The sequence below is a fragment of the Sminthopsis crassicaudata genome, chromosome 1 (assembly GCF_048593235.1).
Source record: "Sminthopsis crassicaudata isolate SCR6 chromosome 1, ASM4859323v1, whole genome shotgun sequence".
Taxonomy (NCBI): domain Eukaryota; kingdom Metazoa; phylum Chordata; class Mammalia; order Dasyuromorphia; family Dasyuridae; genus Sminthopsis; species Sminthopsis crassicaudata.
In genome coordinates this window covers 302,472,791-302,493,174 of record NC_133617.1, presented here as the reverse complement: position 1 = coordinate 302,493,174, position 20,384 = coordinate 302,472,791, and the positions used below count along the sequence as shown (strand labels likewise).

At 33.6% G+C, this 20,384-nt stretch overlaps 1 protein-coding gene across 4 annotated transcripts in view; it reads left to right on the top strand.

Moving 5' to 3' along the window:
• The window catches only part of CDH20 (cadherin 20), a 274,337-nt gene that overhangs the window by 190,145 nt on the left and 63,808 nt on the right, over nucleotides 1-20,384 (top strand). For 3 of the 4 annotated variants that reach the window (XM_074279060.1, XM_074279062.1, XM_074279061.1), the window contains one exon: nucleotides 19,755-20,147. In XM_074279060.1, the coding sequence (XP_074135161.1) occupies nucleotides 19,902-20,147 (246 nt within the window). In that variant the 5' untranslated portion in view covers nucleotides 19,755-19,901. The remainder of the gene's footprint in view (nucleotides 1-19,754; nucleotides 20,148-20,384) is intronic. The other variant, XM_074279063.1, reaches the window with a different exon arrangement.

The following is a 20,384-nucleotide window of genomic DNA, read 5'->3' as shown; positions in this document are numbered from 1 at the left end:
ACTTTGTAAAATGAAATTACAACATTACCAATGTGAATGATGATCCACAAATCCTGCATTTCTACAGTTTATTTTTCCTTCATTTGAAGATTTATCTTTAACTCAACTTTATTTTATCTTTAATCACTTCTTCAATTTAGAAACTTCATTTTTCTTTGACATGATTGGTTACTTTTTTGTAGAAATGATTAATTTTAAAATCACAATGAAGTTAAAATTTGTCCTTTTTTTTTTCCTCCAAGTGTTAGAATACCACTTTCTTTAAACTTCCTTCCTCAGCTCCAATTCTTGAATGGCCTATATTTTTTTTTCTGAATTCTCTCCAAATTTTACATTTCTTATTTAATATGTGGATCCCAGAATTACAATGACAACAGTGGCCTGACATAGGATTTGCCTTTGAAGATAGTAAAAGCATTTCCTTGTTCCCCTTGAAGACTATACCCACTTTTTTTTTCCCTTCTCTCTGATCCATACTTCCCTTTTTAAAATGAAATTATAACACTACCAGCGTAACCTTTTGTGTATGATGACCTCCAATCCTGCATTTTTACAGTTTGTTTTTCCTTCATGAGAAGATTTTTCTTTAATTCCACTTTATTTGATTTTTAATCACTTCTCGAATTAATAAATCTCATTTTTCTTAGGTTCTGGACAAATATATCATCACCACACTCTCACTCATACTTCATTTGATTATCATCTGCAGACTGAATGTACATGCACTTTACTCAACTGATTACTGATTACTTTTCAAAGTTATAAAAATAAAGTATTCAAAAGTGTCACTTGTTACTTCTTATAGGGGAAGTAATCCATTCATAAGGACTTTCTGATCAGACCTTTCAAGGAAGTTTCATACATACTTGATGTTTAACATATAATAGGCACTTGAAAAAAAATTTATTGACTATTGTTGAAAATGATCTATATCTCTGTTTTTTGCATGAATGTGTCAGATAGAACAGAATCCAAAAACCTTTTTCATATTCATATTGATTTCCCCAGACCTACAATGATTGTCATAAAAGGAAATTAAATTACACTAATAATATTTGTCACCAAACTATTCACATTAACTAGGGCTCTTCATAAGGGATTTACAAATGTTACTATTATTCTTCCTGTATCTTTTCAGAGAGCAGTTTTGGTAGGTGTATAATTTTCATCCAACTCTAGGTTGATTCTTTGCCAATTACTTGGTGCATCTTAAGGTTTTTTTGTTTGTTTGTTTGTTTATTTTAACTTCTTCAATTCAATCATAGATAAGTAAAGAATTTCTCATTTGGCTACATTGGGAATTCTCTAATTTCTCTACTATACCTCAGCAAGCTCATTGATAGCATAGCCTCATCATCCTATAAATTGTCATCATCTTGGTGCTCTCCCTCATCACTACCTTTTGCCTCTATGATTGGAGGGTGAAAACATGAAATCCAAATATCCATTTAAATAAAAAGCTCACCTCAGACATCTCATTTCTCAGAAGCAACTGGCTGCACTAATTTGGGACTTCTTTGACTGACATTTTCACCTTCTCTCTCCTTTCTTTACTTTTCAGCTTCTTTTTTTTTTTTTTTTTTTTTTTTTTTGGTTTTATCTTTTACCCCTTTCAAATGTAAGCTCTTTGGGGGGAGAAACTGTCTTTTCTCTTTCATGTTTTTACCCCCAGTGCTTAGCACAATATCTGGCACATAATAAGTGCTTAATAAAATGTTATTTATTGACATTATATACACAGATAAGTCCTAAGGAAGGAAACAGACATTTATTAGGCACCTACTTTATTCCAGTCACTGTGCTGAGAGTTTTACAAAGCGTATCTCATTTAACAACAACAACACTGGAAGGTATGTGCTATGATTATTCTTACTTTATAATTGAAGAAATCGATGTCAAATGATTCATCTACCTATCTTCTAATAAACTTCTAAGGCTGGATTTAAATTAAAGTCATTCTGACTCCATGCTCAATGTCCTATCTACTGAATCATCTATTTGCCTTAGTACTCACTGTATGCAAAGCATTTTGGTAAATGCTGGGCACGATGCAAAGATAAATATAAAATAGAACCTGCTCTGAAGGAAATTATATTCAAAGGACATTCACAAATAATTATAACTTAGGAAATAGCTTTGCATATATTAGAATATCTTTCACATTTATTAGTATTTTTCTTTCTGTCTAATGAGATAGGCAATGAGATAGCTACTATCTTAGTTGAGACTAAGTAATGAAAGAGGAATAGATGAGAGGAATATCATGGAGGTAAGATAGACAAGATTTTACAACCCAACATATATATTTGAGGTGCAGAATTGGAAGAATCAAGGATGACCCCAAAACTGTGAACCTAAGTAACAGAAAAGATGGTAATACCCTCATTTCAAGTTGATTTTTCTATATATTCTCTCTGTGTGGGAGCCATTTCACATTACTCTTTGGAGTAGGAGCTTTTTATTTTACTAAAGTATCCTCCTCTAATGATGAACCCCTATCTTCCCTGTTCCCATAATATGTTTCAATGGTGGGGTTCTTTTTTCTTTGCTGGTTCATTTTTTATAAGAGGTATTAGTGTAAGCACTTCTAATTGTGGGATAGGGGAATGGTGCCTCAAGCCTCCCTTTAGCTCTTCCCTCTGACCAGAATCCCAAACCAGAAGCTCCATTCTCCAGCAAGTGCCTTCAGCTGGCAGCATCCCTGGCCTCTGCACTCACCTGGTACTGGTTCCTTCTCACCCAGTGCCATGTCTCAGCAGCATGGTTCACTTTGTCTTTGCCAAACAGTCCAGAAGTGAAAGTCTATGTGGTCCTTGCTGAGGCTCTAGCCACACCCTGCTAGCCTGAGAGTTTCTACTTGATGTTTCTATGCAGCTAGCCCAAAAGTGTTTGCACTTCAGACAGGATAATCCCCAGTCTTGAGTCATTCTCGGGTTGTTTCAGAAGGTTCTCGGTTGTGCCCCACATCTTTTTGACTTTTCACCAATCTATGTTCTCCCTGAAGCACAAATGTGTTCTATTTGTGGGAGAAATCAGCAAAGCTTGAAATTTGCCAACCTACTCCATCATCCTCCCAGAATCCGCTCCCTCATATTGATTTTTGAAGTCTTGAAACCCTTGTAATCTCCCAAATTTATATTGAACTGGATTCAGATTATCTGTCCATTAGAACCAACCTTTCAAAACTATGACAAGTTGTTCCAGAATTAATCATTTCAGATATAAACCAGTTCTTACTCTCTAGACTCTCTAAACATTACACTGAGTCCTGGGTCTCAGCCACAGCTTCAATTAGCTTGAAAATCCCTGAATTTTTCCAGTCTCTCCCATCCCTGGAGACTCTCTAAACTCTTGAGGAAAACTTCTAAATTAATTATATTCCCAGGGATCTTCTGAATTGAAGGCCAGTTCTGGGCTGGAACAGACTGTGTCAGAATATTTAGAACCTCTAGGATTGGATGAGGTATAAAGTATTTGCAACATAATGTGTAAGTTATAATCAACTTTCTAGATAAATGCCACATATAAAAAAATTCAGTTACCCCAGCAGAGGAACTAGTCTACTTAACACTGCTCAGTGATATCTAATGTGATACAATTTTGTTCAGGTGGCTAAAACTATTTTTTCCAGAATTTTTTTAAAAAACTTCATTTTCACTTGATCAAGCATGATCCAAAGTAAAGGTTTGGCTTTATAATGAATTCTAATTTTTGGTGGTGTGATATTAGAAGAAGATATGTATCTTAGACATTAGCAAAAAGTTATACAATTGTGCCCTCCTCCCCCCGCAGTGGTCTATAATGTACAGAAAAATCAATCTAGTAGCATCAAATTCTGACACCATATGAGTATATATGAAGTATATATCTTAAGTTGTTATTTTTAAATAAAGTAAGCTACTTACATAACACTTTCTATTTTGTTTTTTACTATTTTTGGTATCTTATAAAGGACTGCCCTTCATACAAAAGATTTTGTCGTCAGTGTAGGTCATTTCATTATATTGTAGTATGAAAGTATTGCAAAGTATATAACGTTGATGGACTTATGTTATCACCTTCAAAAGAAGATTTCTAAAATTTACGATCTCCCAAGCTCAAAACTATCATACAGTCTTGGAGTGCTAGATCTGGAAGGTATTTTGATGTCAGGAGAAACTTCTTAACAATTTTACAACTATACATAAAATAGAATTACTTGCCTAAAGAGGTAGTGGATAGACTTCCCTCCTCACAGCCTTGTGTATCCTTGAAATCAGAGGCTAGACAAATACTTATTAGTTATGTTATACTGAGGATTCCTATATTGATGGTTCAGTTAGATGGCTGCTGAGGTCCCTTCCAAATCTCAGCTTTTATGATTCTGTGATCATTAAATCTAAACCCCACATTTTACCACTGAGGAAACTGAGGCCCAAGTCAAATAGCATTTTATGTTTTCATAACTAATTAGAAGATCTAAAAATGGAATAGAAGGGATTACTATTTGCTTCTCTTTATGTTACACAATCACTGAATTGAGAAAATAAAATTTGCCCTTGTATTTCCCTCATAAGTAAATATAAATCATCATGATATTTGCTTGCATCAGGATACTTGTATAACCATGTGCCTAATATTTGAGATGATTTCAGAAGACCCATAGGTACCATCTGTAAATAGAGAATGTTCCACTTGCAAAGTGCTTGTTCTGCCTTAGAGAGGTAATCATAACTGCATGACACCTCAGAAGTCTGATTTCAAATTTAACAATATTTTTTAAAAAATATACAGTTGGATAAAAAAACTGTAGTGTTCTTTTGGTTTTCTGGAGTTCTTGGAGCAGCCTTCGCTTCAATTGAGTAATCACCACAAGAATAGTCTGGTGTCCAAATCCTTTATTATCTCCTTCACAGTCTAGTTTCCTTGCCTGGAGCACAGCTAGCTTTCTTGAGAGCCTTTCAGATGGACCTTGTTCTCAATGAGGGAACAGGAGGACAGGCTAGCCACCAAGAGGCTGATGAAGATGGAATTAATCTCTCTGTGTCCGAGGGCTTGTTCTTCAGCCTCCAGACACCACAAAGGGGGAGGATGGAATGAATCTGTCTCTCAGTCCCTGCTGGCTGTTATATACTCTATTATAATTACATAATCGTAGGTGTCAATTTTGTAGAACTATATTAAGTACTAAGTACATGTACTGAACTGGAGAACTATTAATCACCATGCTAAACTAGATAACCGTTGTCTTATCAATTCCACTTAGTGAGTACCTTGTAAGAATCCTTACAAGAGTTCTGGCACATAACAATAAACTATAGAGTTATTCCACTAGCATATATATACATAAATTATATATATAGAGAGAAACATATATATACATATAAGTTTTTAAGTATATAAATATATAGAGAAGCATAAAATATGTCTCTATATTTCTACATACATAATATGTTTGTATGTATTTAGATACAGATATAGTATAGGTTTGATGCCAAACTTGAACAATTAACTGTGCCCAAAATTGAATAGGGAATAGAGAGTAAATTATGTTACATTTGGGAAATTGAAAAGTGCTCTGAATTCAACTACATTTTAATGTTGTTTTATTGCATTGCATAAATGATTCTTTTGGTACTCTATTCACTATGCATCACTTTCTGTAAGTACCCCCATGTTTCTCTCAATATCTCATTATTTATTTGTTACTTCTTATGATGCCATAATATTCCACACATCTCTTTCCTCTAAGTAGATGGATAGGGATTACATGTGTGATATATATATATATATATATATATATATATATATATAATCAGATTTATGCATAATGTATCCCAAATAATTACAACAATATCTATATAAGCATTTAATAAATGTTAATTGACATTGTCTGAATAGACTTCAACATATCACCAACATAGAATTTCAGAGATGACGAAGTATAAAGAATGCTGTTTAAAAGGCAGATGATCAGAAAAGAATTTGTTCTACCTGGGAACAGAGAGCACAGGACAACTATCAAAAGCTATAGCTATTTGTATTTGAAATCCATACAAGGTCATATGACTCCAACAATGAGCCTCCAATTCATTGAGTGTGCTCCCTATGGAGGATTTATGGGAGAATATATATGCGTAGTACATAATTAATAATCCTAAGTGAGTTAAGACCTGTGCCACAGATGAACTCTATCAAAATAATTTTAGAATATTGCCTTTAAGAGTTAGACTATATTTCTTCTATCAAATTTACTGGAAGAGTTGTATACATCCTTTGCCTCTCCTTTTAATCAATTCACTTCTTTATTTCCTTGGAATATGATTTCTGTCCCTAACACTCAACTGAAAAAATTCTTGTTCATATTGTCACACAATTTTTTATAGATGTTCCAACCTAAGCTAAGGATAAATGATTAATTTTATTGAATTGAATTTATATACTTTTTAGTAATTATTTGTTTTTTTTTCAAGGGATAATCAAATTGTTTAGTTAAAAATATGATAATTAGGCATCAGGTTTTTGAGGGAAGGAAAAACATGGATTTTTTAAATTTGTGGAGTTAAAGGGTTTTTTTTCTTTCCTTTAAAATTTAGTATTAAGCAGAAAACTTTTGACTCCTTTGAGTTCATTTCTCATTTAATAAAATGTCAGAAGCTAGAACATCACTACTCTGAAGTGAAAGTGAGAATGATGTTAAAGGAATACACTATCTTAGATCTGACAAGTTAAAAGTTTATGCCTTCGTTTAAGTTTAAGACAAACTCTTTAAAAAAAAGTCAATCACAGGAAAGACATTTACAAGAGTCGGGGCACAAGGTTAGTTAGTCTGAAAATAATAACACTTATACTCATCAAGCCTCAAGAACCACTAGGAGGAAAAAACTCACCTATCTTAAGTCCAAAACCATTTTTAAATGTTAGCATGAACCTTTTTCAGTTAAGCATAAAACTATGTATTTTTCCACTTTCAAGTTCAAATTGTGTTTATCAATTCTCCTTCCCATTTCTCCCAATGGAGATCTTCTTTTTAACTTCCCTGGTGACTAGCATAATACCTAGCACAGAATAAGATTAAAGATCTAGAGCTATAAGGATGCCAGCAGGCATGTAGTTCAATCTCTATATTATATATGAGCAATTCAGGACTCAGATGTTCAGTGAATTACCAAAGTCCTACAAAATAAATAGGAGAGGATGATTTGAACCCAGGTTCTCTGACTCCATAAAACATTGCTTTTTGGCCTTATTGTGTCATCTTGTTCATTAAATGAATTCTCTATTTCTGTTCATGACATCACAAAAGTCTTATTTTCCCAAGATTGAAATTTTGGAACTATCTTAAACACCTTCCCCATATCCAAACAGTTGAGAGATTTCCTCTAATTTGCTGATAAAATGGCAAATACCACTCACCCCTCCTTTCCATTCCTACTTCTCATTAAAATCCCATAATATCATTTCTTCTTAATATAGAATACTTCCCTGAAAGGCTCCCTTCAGTCTTTGTTTATACATGCCTTATGTTTTCTATTTCTTTATGTTATACTTTTTCTCTATATTTTTTCCTGTCTGCTATCATTTAAGGCCCCTGTGGCCAAAGGCTATAATTTAATCATCTCTGTGTTTCTTACAGTATCCAAACACAGTGACTTTCATTTTGTGTAAGCGATCAATAAAATAGTTTTTGAATGAATGAAATTTAATCTTATTAATGATTAGACTAACTTTGAAATAACTTCAATTCCTTTTTTTCAGTCAATCTTTGGATATTTTTTGAGATCCAACATTCTGAATACTGAAAATGTAACAAAAAAATCTGGTTCTTTTTATATGTCAATTATCTCTTTTATTGTGAATTTAACAAAAACAAACATCTCAAATACAAGGGAGAAAACCAATCAACAAGCATTTATTTAATGCTTACTATTTGCTAAGTATTATGCTAAAAAGAGAAAAAAAATGAAACAGTTGCCATTCTCAAAGATTTTATCTGGTATGAGAAGCAGCTTGTTTAAGAAATTATGAACTTTAGTTGTATGCAGTTTGTTTTTTAAGATATAATGTGTGTATAAAATTTAACATGACAATAACAAAATTTTTCTATTTGTATCCTCTGTACTTTTTATTCATTTGATTTACTATCTTTGGGGGCAGCTAAGTGGCGCAGTGGATAAAGCACCAGCCTTGAATTCAGGACTGGAGTTCAAATTTGATCTCAGATACTTAACACTTCCTAGCTGTGTGACCCTGGGCAAGTCACTTAACCCCAGCCTCAAAAATAAATAAATAAATAAATATTTGATTTAGTATCTTTCAAAACATTTTATAGATGTCATCTTTATTTTTATTTTTATTGTTACTCTCTAATTTTCTCCCCCCTTATTTATGAAGTAGTAGCTCTCCTTTATGACAAATATATAGAAAGAAGTAAAATAATCAGCTCCATTGACCATGTCTGAAAATTCATCTTATTTTGGGCCTCTAGCAAGATTTATGTTTCAACATCTGTCTTTCAACATCTAGTTTCTTATTTAAGTCTTTACCTTTCTCTCTACTTCTTTTTCTTTTTAGTCTTTCTTCCTACTTTTGTCCTCTGAGATCCAACATAACAAATCCAATCTTTCTTCCAGAAGATAATGCTACAAATAATCAGCTAACTATTTATATGCCTAAATAAATCTTTTTATCTTCAGATTAAGAATCCTAAATTGCTTCAAATGATGCTCAAGTAATATGGTGCCCAGGCCCTTCAACATACTGATTTCCTTTTCATCAATCAGTATTTTCCTAAAATGAACAGCCCAACTCTCTAAGTAGGACATAATGCACAGGGATTCTTAGCCTTTCTCCTGATTCCAAAACTAATGTTCTTTCCATTTCATTTTTCTAATTTCTCAAGTAGTAGAGTTTAACTACAGCTTTTCTTTCATAACATTATTGTAGAAGAATTACATCACTGGTATGTAAATATTAATAAATGAATTAATCTTCCAGTAGTTTTTCAAACAGTTCTCATTAACTAAACATTTCATCTTGGAGAAGTCTCATCAACAATAAAATTAATATTGGTAGGTGGATGAAAAACTGATTTTCAGCAACCTCTACTTCTCTTTCTGCAACTCCAATACTTTTTTTAAGTTTTCATAGAATTGGGGGGCCATTTGTTCTTCCCTGTTTTGTGTCTTGATGTGGCATTACCTAATAACCAACTTGCTGCTAATTAGTCTCCCCAAGTTTACCTAAGCTAAGTCTTTCATGATAGATGCAACATTGTTACTGTATTTTCCAGCATGTGTCACTTTACTACATAACAGAGGAATAATCTGAATATCATACTGATATTCATGAAACATTAAAATATCTAAAGGAGTATGTTCAGTACAATATATGGACATGGACTTAATACAACTAATGGTATAGATGAGCTGGAATCCATACCAAAGAAAGTAGTAACCACATCAACAAAATCAGACATCCTTACTAATGCTCAAGCAAATGTTGATGTTATGTAGGAGTTTCAATTAATGATGGAAGAGGAAGCTATAGAAAGCAGAAGTGTAAATTTTTACCTGCAGTTACAGAGTAACTTTGGACAGTTTTGCAATTTCATTAGCTTGATTAAAAGTAAAAACTGAACAAAGGGTAAAGTTGGTAGGAAAGGAAAAAAGCTCCTGGCTCTTTCAGGATTACATTAATGATCAGATAATAAGTAAATGAGAAAGAATCTATTTGCTAGATATGGAAGCAATATATATATATATATATATATATATATATATATATATATATATATATATATATATATATATATATATATGAGCTGTGATCATCCTGGACAGCAAAAAAAATGATTCCAAGGAGCTTGTACAGCAAGAAGGATGCATCAGTCAGGAGTCCAAAAAATGGATAAGTTTTATTTATGATCATAGCTAGGTAGTTACTAGCCAAGGATTTGGGTTGAATAGTCTAGGGTACACAGCAGATCTTATTGTGGGATTTAACTGATCCTCATCACAAGTTTCATCTTCCTCATTATTAATTTAATCCAAGCTTTCCCTTCCATCAGCACTTTCTTCATTCCCTATTTTCCACTAGATCTTACTCTATATTCTTTAGTTTCTTACCAAACAACCCTTTTATGCTCTCACAGTCCCACTCTATTATTATTTCTCAAAAGTTATTTCCTTTCACCACAGGAGTTTTCTTAGTGGTTTGTTTAAAAAAAATGGAGGTTGGGATGGAATAGAAAAGAGTAATAGGAAATGTCAGGGCTACTAAAGCTCAGAATAAATAGAAACTGGCAAAGAATCTAAGGACAACAAAAAAGAGCATTTTGGGTTTAACCATATCAGAGAAAAGGAAGACAGAAGAGAGATAGAACCACTTCTCCAAGTATGTAGGACAATGATAACAGATGATAGAGAGAAGGCAGAGCTGCTCAACCGTTATTTCGCATCTGTTTTCTCTGCCAAGAATCCTTGGACTGGAAAGGAAAGAACAGAAATGGCTAATGGGGAATTGCTACCAAGGATAAATGGAATGAGAGTAAAAGAGCTTCTAGTGGCTCTTGATAAGTTGATCAATTGATTGACTGCCATATGTCAGATACTATACAAATAAATGGGTATAAAAAGACAAAAATGAAACAATCCCTGCCCTAAAGGAGTTTACATTCATTCCTTCAAAGGATACTATGGATATTTGTAAGTATATATGAAATAAATATTAGCATATTGAGGGAGAGATGTATAAAGAAGGTACTTATAGCTGGAGAGTTCAGAAAATAGTTTATGTAGAAAGTGGGATTTTCTTTAAGCTTTGAACGGAACTGGGAGTTCTAATAGTTGGAGGAAAAGAGGAAGGACATTCCCAGAATTAAGGACAGTCTGTGCAAAGGCAGCAAGATTTGAGATAGACTGCTGTGAAATAAAGGGTAGTGATATAGCATAAGGATGAAAAAATAGGAGGGAGCCTTGTAAAAGGCTTCAAATGCCACACATAAGAGTTTGTTTTTGATCCTTAATATAATAAGGAGTCATTAGAACTTATTGAAAGAGAAAATGACATCGTCAAACCTGCTCATTGGGAAAAATCACTTTGCAGCTATAATAGTTGGATTAGAGAGAAGAGAGAGTTGAGGCAGAACAGAAAAGGAGGCTATTGCAATAGCCCAGATAGGAGGTAATGGGAGCCTGAATTAGGATGGTGGCCATATCAGTTCAAGTCATCTGGCCCACATAAACTATATGTTCAAGTAGAAGAAGTGAAAGGGAAAAGGTATAAGTCTAGACACTATGCTAAACACTTTACAAATAATATATCATTTAATCAGGCATAGAATACAGAGGCAGCTGTGATTACTAAGCCACAGTAACAAATCTTTGAAAGATTATGGAGAATGAGTGATACACACAAAAGTTGAAAAAAGCACATTTCCAAAAAGGAAGAGAATACTCTTTAAACCATAGGGCTAAAATGGGACTTTGACTCCTGGCAAAATTCTAGAATGTTTTATTAAAGGAATAGCTAATGCTATTTAGGAAAAAAACATAATGATTATGAAAGGCCAACAAGAATAAATCATGGCATGCTCTCACTATTTGAATTTAGTAACGATAACAACAATAAAAATAACATCTAGAACTTGTATAACTCCTATTATATACCAAGGACTATACTATTTTACAATTATTATCTCATTTGATCCTCATAATAACCCTGGAAGATAGATGCTATTATTATTTCCATTTTAGGGAAGCAAAAATTAAGTAACTTGACCAGGATAATATAGTTAGTAAGTACATTAGGCTGGATTTGAATTCAGGACTTCCTGACTCCAGGCCTAGTTCTCTATGCTCTGTGAATTTTCTAGTTACTTCATTAATAGATGAGCAAAGAGCTATAGATAAAATTTACATAGATTTTAGCAAACTATTCAATGGAGATGCTTGAGCTATTCTTATAGAAAGAATGAAAATATGTAAATTAGGTTTAGATAAATTCAGAACTGGTTGAATGTCCAGGAAGAGTTCTATGAAAACTTTTGAAAGGAATCTCTAATGGAATATCTCAATGCTTTGCGCTTGGCCCTATCTTATTTAACATTTTTATCAATAATTTTGGTGAAAAGATAGATATTATGCTTATTAAACTCTCAGCTGACACATACTTAGGAAGATTAGCCAACACACTGTCTGACAGAGTTGGAATCCAAAAAGCTCTTGGCAATCTAGAACACTGGACTAAATTGAATTGGATGAAATAGAATGTCATATAGTGGACAGAAAATCAGGAATACCTGGACTCAAGTCCTGCTTCTGACATATACTGGCTCATACTTAGTACCCCCAGACAACTATCAAAGGCAACAGGTTGCAGACTAGGTTCTAATCTGCATTGCTAGAGGGAGTTTCCTCACTGAAAATTCTCAATCTCAGGGAAATCACAAGTAATCTTCTCAAAAAAAATAGATAAACATAAAATGGTGGGGGTATGAAATGATTAGAAAATAATTCAAAAATCTGGCAGAGGTTAGGGGAATTCAAGCTGCATATGAATCAACTTTATGATGTAGCAGCCCTGAAACTAATGCAATCTTAGGCTGTTCTAACCTTGATAATAAATGAACACTCATTTATTAAATGCCTAAAGTGTACTATACTTTGGCCTAGGGGCTGAAGCTACAAATACCAAAAATAAAATCATAAGAGTATGCAGACATAAGGAGGTGATAGTCGAACTTTACTTAGCCCTGGGCAGGACACATCTCAAGTAGTACTGTGTTCAGTTCTTGGAAATGCATATTTACTAAAGACATTGGCAAGCATCCATAGGAGGACAAACAGGCTGAAAAGTGTTAAGGTCATTGTTGAAGAAACTGAGAGTGTGTAGCCAAGAGAAGAGAAGATATAGTGGAGCCATGATAGTTGTTTTCAGATATTTAAAGAACACTCATGTGGAAAAGGGATGAAAGTGTTTGGATCCTACCTCAGTTGGTAAAAAAGAAGTAATAGAAATTATAAAGAGATGAATTTTGGTTTAATTCATGAAAAAATGTTCTAATCATTGAGACTAACCATAAAATGGGGGATGCCACAAGAGATAGAAAATTCTCTCTCCCAAAATATTTTGAAGCAAAACTGGATGGCCACTTGGCAATATTATAAAGAGATTCTTGTTTAGATATGAGAAGAATTAGAACTTGAATCTCAACTCTGAGATTTCTATGTTTCTATTTCACTGTATAAGCTTAGGAGTTTATGACAGCCAGCTTAATTTACTCCACTTATATAAGGCTTCGAGTTGCAGTTGCCTTCGGATTTTCCACTATGTGGAAGGAAAGGTATTAGCAGCAAAGCAGACAACCAGGATTAGCCTAAGCAAGGGTGATGGCCTGAAAACCAATAACCAGAGTGAGACCAAGCAAAGGTGACCTGCTTTTCTAAGACAACAATTCCATTAAAACTCCTGCTCTTTTCCTTTAGCCTAAAAAACTATACCAACAACAAAAAAACAGGAGGAAACTATCAGAAAGAAAAGACTTACAATCCAGAGTCTGGGGTTCAAATTTGGTCCTTAAAGCTTACTAATTATTTATCCCATTGCAAATCACCTGTTCTCTGAGTCTCTCTTATATAACAAAGAACTAATACCTATCCAATCTATGTCACAGGGCTATTGTGAAAATAAAAATGAGTAATAAGTGTGAATATTCTTTGGTAGACACAATGTATGATAGGATATCTAATAATAATAATAATAATAATAATAATAATAAGGCAAAAAGGCAGCTAAGTGGTGCAATGAACAGAGGATGGGACCTAACATCAGGAAGATTTGAGTTCAAATTCTGTCCAAGACACTAGTTGTATGACCCTGCACAAGTCACTTAACCCTATTGCCTCAGTTTCATCATCTGTCAAATGATCTGGAGTAGGAAGTGACAAACCATTACAGTATCTTTGCCAAGAAAACCCAAAATGGGGTCATGAAGAGTAGCACCTGACTGAAATGATTGAATAACAAAATTGTCAATTCTCCTGACATGGTGCTAGATCTTTCCACAAAACAAGTATAGAATCATCCCTACCTGGTATTTTTTGCCTTCTTATTGCATTCTGAATAAAGGGTCTCATTGCAATAACTTAAAGAGCTAAGTAATGAAGAAACTAGAACCCTTAATAGTGCTTGTTTTGTTCCTTTCTGATAATAGTTGGAACATATAAAGCACTTTAAGACTTGCTAAGTATCATGTGTAATAGCATTTGATCCTCAAAATAATAACGAGGTAGGTGTTATTATCTCTCATTACACATTAGGAAATGGAGGCCAAGCAAAGTTAAATTACTTGCCCAGGATCACAAGGCTAATAATTATCTGGGGGAAAGATTTAAAATCAGGTCCTCTATATTCTAAATGCAGAACTTTTCTTTCTCCTCTCACTACACTAATTCTGAAACTTCTATTTATCTGTTGAGAAACTTTAGAGCTTTTTTTGGTGGAAGTTTTGCAATAAAATTTCCTCATATAAATATTTGTTTAAGCTTTGGACATCCCAAGATATGTGACAGTCATTTAAGCATTTCTCTCTGATGTACCTGATGTGAAGGTTCTCTGGGAATTATTTACTCCATATTGAAGGACTCTGAATATTAAAGTCATTGGAGTTTGCTTCTTTCCCCAGAGAGAAGGTTGATGGGTCTGTAGAAGTCACTTTGTGACAATGCACTGTATTCTGATTTAATGTTGATGTACCATATGGTGCACTGTCATGTTTCATTCTATTATCCAAGATCTTAATAAAAAAAAAAAAGAAAGTTTTTTCCCCTCAGTGCATTTTCAGAGCTTTCATAACTAAATCAAATACCATAATTCCCCATGACAATCTAAATAGAGGTAACTGCACCATGCATAAGACTATGTAAGCTGACCAGTAAAGCCATTTTGGCCACTTGGAGAGACTCCCAAGCTTTACTCTCAGCTGCTGTGAGGTTATCTTTTGAATTTCACAAGGCAGTGCTTCCATGAACCATGAAAGGCTAAGGAAAATGGGGCACAGAGGCAGGAAATGAAGAGAGAGAATATAAAAGCCTGGCTCATTTAAAGGGGAAAGCTATTCCTATCCATCCTCCCCTTCAAAAAAAAAAAACATTTAAAATATCACAACAAATTCAAGGAGCAAAATAAACTATGCTCTTAAAGCACACTTTTCTTTCAACTTTAATTTCTTCCTACTGAGTTCATCATCAAGTTGCTTTCTTTAGAAAGGATTGCTGGAGGAAAAAAACTTTTTAAAAACTCATTTAATACAGAAGCCAATTTCCACTAATGCATTCATAGCATGGTATCCTTGCTATTTCAGAGAATAAATTATATGTGTGTGCACACAAACATACACATACATATGTGTGCATCATATAATACATTAAGCATTATATATGCATATGTATATGTATATACATATATAACCATATGTGTATATACTTATACAAACATACACACAGATATTCATATCTCCCTTTGTAAGAACAGAAGAAAATCATCTACAAACAGCTGCTGTTCATTTTCTGGAGTTGCTTTTCTGAGTAGTGGGAATCATTCGAGATACTGATTATTTATAACAACTGTAAGAGAGGTAATTGTTTCAGATAGAACTGTTTTTCTCTTCAATTACATAAAAAAATTGTTCTTAACAGATGTGAAACTTATAATGCAACTATAGGCAGCCTGGATTTCACTTTTTAAAGAGTTATAGGTAATATTTTTTTCTTATGTATTTAGCCTGAAAAGGAACTAGTCGAGTTCTTCTCTTAATGTTAAATCAGTGAGTTATTTAATACAGAAAAATCCATTAGTTTTGCCCTTGGGATTATATTCTTTTGGTGCTCAGTAGGGAGGTTTTGTATGGATTGTGTCGGTCAGGCTGACCATCAGTTTGGTGTTGAATGATCACATGTGTCCTAAAGAGACCTAAAACTACTTTTGTCTGTTTTTAATGACAAGGAGGAAAGGAGGACAATGTGTTGGAAGCCAAAGTGGGCCAGAGAATGAGATAGCCTTGACAACTAAACTGACTACAATATATTCATCACAAAGGCAGAAGACAGATAGAAAAGTCTTATGTGAACACTTAGGATCAAAAATATCAGTAACAAAGTAAATCTTAAAATGACATAAATATATTCTGAAAAAATTAGAAATCAAAAGACAATGTATTAATTTCCTGGGATCCCTAAGAAAGAATGGAATTTAACACTGGTGAATATGGGCTTAAATAGATCACAAAGATATCTCCTTATTCATATATTCTTCAGTATAATTTTGTGTAAGTCTTTTCCAGACAAAGCAGATAAGATGAAAATTCTTCACATACACATACATACACACATACACATACACATCACATGCATGTACAAGAAATGGCTAGATGTTAAACTAATCATAGATAATAACCACATTTGGGCAGAGTTTCTACCTTTCACAAATGAAACACAGTTTCTGTAACCACTGAAACTTTAGCTAAAAATGAATAGATAGATTGTTCACTAAAAGTTAATTTTCTACACAGTACCCATGAGGTCATAATAGTGCTTACCAAAGTAGGCGTTGGAAAAACCTTAAAATTTATTATCAATTGGCAATTGTTACATGCAGATTCTGCAAAGATCTAAGAAATGATTTTATGTAGATAAAACACACCATATTTTATCTCCATTTACACCAAAGTAATTTCTCCTCTTACTACTTTATGTGATAGTTCAAGTACCAATGAGTGTTAGGTGATTATAATGATACTTTCTGTGTAGTTATAGTTTTCACAGTTTATTTTTATAATAAGAAGGCAACATGATTTATCAGAAAGTACTTAGAGACAGGAAAGACTTGGTTTTAAATTATACCTTTAATATTCTTTAGCCATTTGCTCATGGTCAAGTCATTTACTTCTCTGGGCCTTTGTTTTTATATCTATAAAGATAAAAATAGGATAATAATTTTAAACATTTTACAAGACTGGCATAAGGATCCAATGAGATAACATATGCACAAAATTTTGTAAACCTAAAATACTCTATTACAATAGCTGTTATTATAATTAAAGTCCATTCTCATATTTCATGTGATGTTGATCTTAATAACTTTGTGAGGTAGAAAGGATAGATTTCATCCAAAGAAATTAGAACTATAGATTGAGAGCTAAAAGGTAACTTAAAAGCTATCTGTAGAAGGTAAACGACTCATTTTAGCAATAACGAACTGAAAACTCATGGGTATTAAGTGATTTTCTCAAGATCACATAGGTAATATATCAGAGAAAGGATTCTAAGTCAAAAGCTCCTTCTACACCTAAGAAAATATACATTTCATAAAGCTTTTATATGTCTTATTTGTAGCTATTGTTTGGATGGGGCAGTTAGGAGGGAAGGGAAGAAGAGCCATTTTCTTCTTACGTTCTTCCCTATATAATGTATCACGACTATAGATCACTACTGTATTCATCCTGAGAAAGCATATTTTTTTCTTTCAGAATTTCCAACTAAACAAGTTATGGTGTATAAATATAATGGAATATTCCTATCCTCTAAGAAATATTTCATATGATAAATGCTGAAAAGCATGTAGAAACCTCATATATAAAACTTATATAAACTGATGTAGTATAAGTAGGTGGTACAGTGGATGCAGTGTTGGACCTTGAGTCAGGAGACTCATTTTCTTGAGTTCAAATATGGCTTCAGACACTTAACTAGCTGTATGATTCACAGCAAGTTACTTAACTCTGTTCGGTTCGCATGTAAGATGAACTGGAGAAAGAAATAGCAAAGCACTCCAGTATTTTTGCCAAGAAAACTTCAAATAAAATCATGAAGAGTGGGACCCAACTGAAATGACTGAACAACAAAAATGAATTAATACAAGTAGGGTAAGAAGAACCAGAAAAATTATGTATACCATTACTATAACAATGTAAATGGAAAGAACAACCAATTAAATTCAGTTCTATGAAATTAGTCTTCAAAGAAGAGGTATAAGAGAGGACTATGAGTATAGAGCACTACATATAATGTAGTTTCAGTTAATGGATTGCTGAATAGCTTGCTTAATTATCTTTTTATTCTTTTTTTAGTCTTTTATTATAAAGAATGGCTTTCTAGGAGATATGGAGGAGGGATATATTACATAGTACAGGTAATATAAAAACAAAATGTAGAAATAATTTTAACTCCTACTCTTAGAAATTAGAATTTATTTTCTAGAATGCTATCCCATCAACAGAAATAAGAACAACTTTCTTTAGGCTACTTTATGCCCATAGGGTCAGAAAGAGAGAAACCTCTTACTCTTTCCTCTACTAATCTATAACCTACGACTATAACAGTAGCATAATTGTGTTTTTCACTGAGGTTTATCATCCTAAATAGTACGCATTTGGATTGCTCTTACTTCATTTTGTTTTAAGAGTTCTAGCTTTTCAAATGATCATTCTCTCCCATTTTGCTGTATTCATTTTAAAATGTTCTTCATTCCTTCATCCTTTCTTAGTAGTTATCACTTATTCATGCAGAAATATGAAATAAGTATTAAATGTCTTTTTAATCCTTGACAATTTTAACTGTAAGGATTTGAGAGCCATTTCATTGAAGTTTTTGTAGGTAGGGGGCGGGAAGAGAACTTGTTTCAATGCATTTAATTTATACTTCTAAAAAGGGAATATTATATAATTGCTAAATCCAAACACACATATTGAGTCCGTTTGTTCTGATAGGCAAACAAAAGTCCCTTAGAATGAATAGTGGTAATATTAGACCCACAAGGATATTGAGGCTATTTTGACAGGGTCCTCTAGTACACTACCTCCTCATTAAACCCATCCAAATCTGGGAAGAATAGATTTCTATAATCCCTAAAGCAGAAGTGAGGTCACTAGCTAATCTGACTTCACAGCAACAAAAGAACCTCAAGGGATGAAAAAATGTCCCCTGATGAAAGTCCACATTCCTTTGCCTAAACAAGCCTTTCACACTTAAGCAGGAAAAATGTGTTGGTTTGACTCTCTTAGCCAGCCTACAGTAGCATGTGACCATCAGGCCTTTAAAGCCTTTTGTGGATGATATAATGATTAACTGACCGTTCAAATCCTAGAAATGTCACATTAGCAGCCCCTATCAGCTCCTGGGAGAGGAGGCAGCAGAGTGTGAAACTTGAATTCCACAATGGACCCGAAAGAATGATTAAAGTCACAAGTGATTCACAGCAGCTTATAAATGAAATCCAAGTTTGGCAATGTTATCAAGGACAGGGGGCAGGTACTGGAAAGTAGTAACACCAGGCTTGTTTTTGTTTTTATTTGTCAATAAACCAAGAAAAGCTACTCCCCTAATGGAAATATTAGTTATCTGTTGTAAATTTTGGAAGTGAGTACTATTTTTAAATGTTTAGGGAGGTTTTCTGATGATAAATATTTCAAAGAGTATACTATTAATTCAAGCCAATCAATAATACAGCAAAACCCTGCAGCTAAGTTACCAAAAGAGAAGAAATTTATTCACTAGATGCATCCCCAATGAAATCCATATCTAAAGGTTTAGAACTATAGATAGCAAGATTTTTACCAAATATTATTCATTACCCAAACATTACTGAAGTGATAGCATGTCATGACTTTTTAATTCTTTGAGTAGAGAACTGAATACTTATTTGTGTTTCTTGAGAACTTGCTCAAACACAAGGGAGGAACTCAACATCATCAAAGTGTCTTTTGTCTAACTTGACAGGAAATCATCCTTCAAGTGGTCAGACTCCAAGCAGGATCTTGTTTGAAATTCTAAGGGCCCAATAAACTGAAGTTTTTCAACTCAAGGAATTGCCGGACTCTAGTGATTTTTTTTTTTTGCTTTACCTTTTGACACCCTGGCAAACCCATGTGGACCTCTGGTAGAATGAGCAAAGCAAAGAGTTGGCTTGGACTTGGCATGTCCTTGTATTTCTGTGGGTTGATGGACCTTACAACCACGGTGCTGTCTGTCACTCCTACGCCCCTCAAAGAACTGGAAGTACAGCTGTTGGACAAGACACATTTGCACCATCGAATGAAAAGAAGTTGGGTTTGGAATCAATTCTTTGTTCTGGAAGAATACACTGGCACTGACCCTTTGTATGTTGGCAAGGTAAGAATGACAACATAAAAATAAAACATGCACTATGTGGGGATGGGAGAAAGAATCAGTAACAATGGTAAATTTAAATGCAACATCAATCAACTTTATTTCAGGATCATGAATATAAAATTTATTCACATAAGTATAGACATTGTACTTTACATATGGGAAGCACTTTATATATGCTTATTCGATGAAGGGACATTATTTTATGCCAGAAACTGTGCTCTATATACCCAGATATAG